The sequence below is a fragment of the Nicotiana tomentosiformis genome, chromosome 4, assembly GCF_000390325.3.
Source record: "Nicotiana tomentosiformis chromosome 4, ASM39032v3, whole genome shotgun sequence".
Taxonomy (NCBI): Eukaryota; Viridiplantae; Streptophyta; class Magnoliopsida; order Solanales; family Solanaceae; genus Nicotiana; species Nicotiana tomentosiformis.
Window position 1 is genome coordinate 31,778,320 of NC_090815.1, and position 5,168 is coordinate 31,783,487.

General features: G+C 34.4%; 1 protein-coding gene across 2 annotated transcripts; it reads right to left on the minus strand.

Moving 5' to 3' along the window:
- Positions 1 to 1,302: 1,302 nt before the first annotated feature.
- Positions 1,303 to 3,454, minus strand: LOC104120683 (adenylate isopentenyltransferase-like). Of its 2 annotated transcripts, none has more exons than XM_009632494.4 (2): positions 1,924 to 3,454; positions 1,303 to 1,787 (listed from the first exon to the last, which is right to left on the minus strand). In XM_009632494.4, the coding sequence occupies exons 1-2, from the start codon at positions 2,925 to 2,927 to the stop codon at positions 1,778 to 1,780; spliced, it is 1,014 nt and encodes a 337-aa protein (XP_009630789.1). In that variant the 5' UTR covers positions 2,928 to 3,454; the 3' UTR covers positions 1,303 to 1,777. The 2 variants fall into 2 exon arrangements, with proteins under 2 accessions (XP_009630789.1, XP_009630791.1); XM_009632496.4 differs by having other exon boundaries at positions 1,920 to 3,454.
- Positions 3,455 to 5,168: the final 1,714 nt, after the last annotated feature.

Consider the following 5,168-nt stretch of genomic DNA (forward strand, 5'->3'; position numbering starts at 1 on the left):
AAATATACCCATTTTTCGTTAAATTTGTCCAAAGTGGACCTTCAATCCTACGTGTCACTGACATTTGATGAGATGGATGTCACATGGCTTGCTACCTCAGTGCCCCTAGCCCATCTTACCCTTACTTCTATTTTTTTTCCACCACTAAAATTTCCTTCCCCTCCACCACTATTGCCACCATTACAGCTACCATAAAATATTGTATTTCAAATTTTAGTCTTTTATATATGGATTAGGGGGCTGAGGTGGCATGCCGTGTGCTATCTACCTCATCAAATATCAGTGCAACGTATGATTGAATGTTCACCTTGGACAAACTTAACAGAAAAAAAATATATTTGAACCAATAGTATTATAGCAGGGGTATATTTGGATCTAAAGTATAACGAAAGCATATTTAAATTTTTTCCTCATAGTACAAGGGTATATTTGGTCATTTACCATTTAATAATATACATTCTCACATTAATATGTGATTATTAAGATTAAGTTATTTAATTTAACTTTTAAAAAAATATATTTTAAATTTTACTCCATATACATTTCACATCTAATACAAATAAACAAACAGACAATAAAGAATAATTATTGCATTAACATTCCTGCCTTACTAATCTCATCACTAATTCTTATATTGCAATTCTTACTCTTTTTTTTTTCTTCTAAACCAAACCAACTCTTTGTCACGCTGAAATAGTGTACAGCGAGACCCCAATTGGGATTTGTGAAGGTTGGTTTAAAGGACAGTCCTATTTGTCAGATGTCCGACAAATTAGAATGAGCTGTGGGACCCATTCATAGTCCAAGAATTTCAGTTCATTCTAAAAGTTCGAAAAAGTTGTTTCACTTTTTGGTCAAACATCAGAAAATCCTTTATTACTACTTCCCCTCTTCGCTTGGAAAAGAATTTAATGAAGCGTATAATAGAACATTGGAGGGTGGCTATTTGCGCAAAAGACCAAGAGAACTCCATACATCTTGCATCTATAGACCAAGTCTAAGGAAATTCTATCATAAAATTGTAATTGACGAAATGAAAAATTATTTTTAGAGTGCAATGATAAAGTTGCAAGTCAGATGTTCGAGTCGTGAAAATAGTCATTAATACTTGTATTAAAAAAACTGTCAACATCACCTACATCCTTAAGAGTGCGACCCTTCCTCGTACCATGCGTCAATATTTGAACTACATGACTTCAAATTTATGTGATGTCTTAAAAGGAACTACAATGGTGGGAACAATTTTATACTTATCGATCATCATTTTGCAGCTTTTTATGTAATTACGGGTTAGGCAATTGATAAGCATAAACCATTTAGTCTAATAATCACTCATAGCTTTACATAGAAAAACCAACTCTATACCCAATTTAATAACACATAGTAACTCCTATTCCTCTGTTCTTTTTGCGGACAAAATTGAGCAGCAACATACCATTGCACTTATAACCCAAATGTAACTCTTCAAAGATGGATAATAAAAGATTAAAATAGAAAACCGGAAGTGATCCTAAATCCTCAAAACGCTAGGGAAATTAAACGACTCTGTTTCCTGCCTCCTTGTGAATTTATACGTAAGCACTCAGCAGAGAAAAGAGCAGCTCTATGTTAATGGCGGCCTATTATCGCAAAATTGGTCGCCACTTCATTCCTCCATTTGTACTCGTTTGCAAAAAGCTCGATAGAGAAGGAAAATTGAACTTTATGAGATCGAATCTTCTATTGTTCCTCAGCAGCTTCTCGATCCAACTATTCGACTCAATTGACTGCCTCTCTTTTACTGTTGCCTACATAAGAAAAATAACGAAAAAAATAAAGAGAAATAAGATAAAAGTCAAAAAAATTTAAAAAGAAAAAAAAAACATGAGAGAGACATAAGGGGTTAGAGAATTAAGAGCTGGAAATTGCTGGAAAACGACCTACTCCAACAAGAACTGCTTCACAATCTTTGCACTTGGTTTTAACACATGTTCTTCCCAAATTTCCTTCGCCGCGCTCTTACCGGATTCTGATGTCATCACCGCCGTGAACGCCGCCGTGGCATCTATTCTTTGTAGGTCCCACCCAGCTTCTCTCAGTCGCAAAATCTTCCCCACCTGCCTCTCCGCCAACACGCGCGTGTTCTCCTTTATCTCCTTCGCTGCTTCTTCATATAATCCCTCCCCTTTGAAATATCTCTCGAACTCCGGCACTCCTATTGCCTTACGAATCCCACTGTTCCGACTCACTGAGTCAGAATCTGAAAACCCCTCTTTCTTAAAATACTCTTCTAGCTCTTCGACCATCCCCGAGTTTAACATTTCATCAACTCTCTTATCCAAATACTGATTCAATACAGTTCCCAAAACATCAACCCAAATAAAGCAACACTTATATCGAAGCTCATTGCTTACCCACTGAACCGGGTTGGACGGTTCGAGAAAGTCTATTCTCGGATTAAATCGTTTTGCGAGTAGAGCATAGATGAATGAATTAGACCCACCTACGATAAGAGGAATTTTCCCGCGATTGATGATTTCGTTGATTCTGCAACTAGCAGCTGAGCGGAAATCAGAAGGATAAAACTCGGGGTGTGACTCGGATGCGTTGAATTCTCCGAGGAGATGGTGAGGGACACCTTTGCGTTCAGGCATTGAGATTTTGTTGGTGGTGATTTCAAGTCCATTGTAGACTTGGATTTTGTCTGAGTTGATAACTTCAGAAGGGAAAAAACAAGTGGCGAGATCGATTGAGAGTTTTGATTTTCCAGAACCAGTAGCACCCACTATGACAACGATCTTTTTGGGACAAGGTATAGAATCTGTGACCACATTACGAGTCCATTTGGGTTTGAGGAAGAAGATTTTTCTTGGAACAGTGAGAGGGAAAAGGAAATTGTTTGAGCAAAGACTGTGATTAGTTGTTGATAGGAATGATAATTTGCTCATAAGGGAGATAATGATGGTGATAATTTTTTGTTAAGCTGAGATAAGCAAAGATAGGATACTATTGCAGCAACTAATATGTAACATACAGAAAACATGAAAGAGAAAATGGGTAACGTTGTTTTGGCAGAGTAGTAGAAGGTGGGTTAACGTAATAATGGGGTGGTGTTACTCGTACTATATTTGTTGTTGATAAACAAAAGGAAGAGAATAATATTTTAGAGAGTTGTGAGGTGTTAACGTTGGGATGGAGGTAGGAGAGGTTTTCTTATATTTTCAGTATATATATTTCTGGTTCTTGTTCTTCAATCTTGAACCATTTGCTTTTGATTAATTCAAATGTAAACACATGAACCATTTTGCAAGCTCTTATTTTCTTCAATGGACATTAGTCATTACCATTTTCTTGTGCTAGCTACCTGTGGGATATTAAGAAAGGAGAGGATGAAGGAATGTGTTGTAATTAACAGACTTTCTAGTAGTGAGGTATGAGGGAGAATTCATGTCCACTGTCTCCCTTTTATATCCTTCACCACGTAACTATTGAGTTTACAAGTTTAATTTATAGATGACAAAATACATATGTTACCTTAAACTATTGACCAAATCCCTATTAAATATTTTTTGCGGACGAAAATCACATTACACACTTAGTCTTTTTCAAGTTGTATCTAATACATACTATTTTTTTCTTGCCCAGTTCTTTCAAGATGTGGGTAATATCACGCACCAATTAAACAGTGACACGTGTTATTATTTTTATTAAAAAATAACATAATTAAAATTACAACTATATCCCTCATCTTCCCGTCTAAAGTTCTAAACCTCCATGGCTGTCGTCCATCTCTCTTCACCATCAAACGTTATAGCCTCTTCCCCCACCATTAACTAACCAAAATCACCGGAAAACACATCCAAAAATCCATTTTTTCCATTGAATTTGAATGAGAAATTTTGAGCCCACATCCAACTCATTTTCCATTTCTCTTCTGTAAAAGCTCGACCACCATTAACCGACATTACTATGTTTTAATTTTCTGTTTTGTACCATTTCGATTCCCACAACTGAAGCAACGAATTTGTAATAATGAGGAAAGTATATTTCTTAGAGAAGAAAACTAAAAACTCTACAATTCAGTTATTTAAAAATTCATCCATTAATAAAATTAAAGAATGTGCTTATGTGCAAAAGCTTGAGCTAAGCTTTAATGGTTGGAAATATTTTTAGAAAAATTCGACTTCGCAAAAGCTCAAGCTAAGATTCTCCAAAAAAAAAAAAAATCTTCTATGCAAAAGTTTGATGGTTGGGGGAGCTATAAAAAGCTTTAATTACTGAATCTAATCACAATTTCTCGCCAAAAAATCTAAAAATTTAAAACTAATCAATGAGGAGAGATATGAGAAATCATTGTGGGTTTAATTGAGAAGAAGGGGATGAGATGGTGGAGAGAAGTGGGTCTAAGTGTCAAGTTCCCAAGGAGAAGCCATGACAGAATTTTTTAAACAAGGAAGAAGATACTTAATTTAAAAAAAATTAAAACTAAAAGAAAATTGACATTTTACGCAAAATTTCTTTTGTTCGCGCGACTCATTGGTTTGAAAAAACACGCACAGTCCATGTGGGACAAACTAGTATGTATTAGATACATTTTAGAAATGTTGAGTGTGTAATTCGATTTTCGTTCGTAAAAGATATATAATTTGGTCCATAGTTTAGGAGATAACTTATGTATTTTGCCTTTAAAAATCGATATTTGGAAAGCATGAAGTTTTACCACTCCTAATATATTTTTTTACTGCTTTGTTTTGTTTTTGCTACAAGTTACCAACCATTCTTATTCAGGATAATTTCTTACAGGATGTCCTTAAACGTTTCATCATAGAGTATTAGTTCATTTGCACAGTTGCACTTATCATATTTGACACAAATATATATATAAAAAATTTATATCCATAAACTCAAAAGTATAATCAACTGTACATATATTAATTTTTATAATACATCAAGTTTAAATCCTAAATTTATCCTTGATACACATATTATTTTAGTAAACCCTCCAAAAGTAATTTTGTTTTTCACATAAAAAGAAGCCCCAATAAGTTTAATTATCCCATGGTTTTGGTAATTTTTTTCCTTCCCTAGTTATTTTTTAACAACGGAAAAAATAAAATGGAAGGTTGGGTTGGTTCAATTTATTAAATTAAATTAATTGTGTTGGTTTGTTAAATATATAAATCAGACGA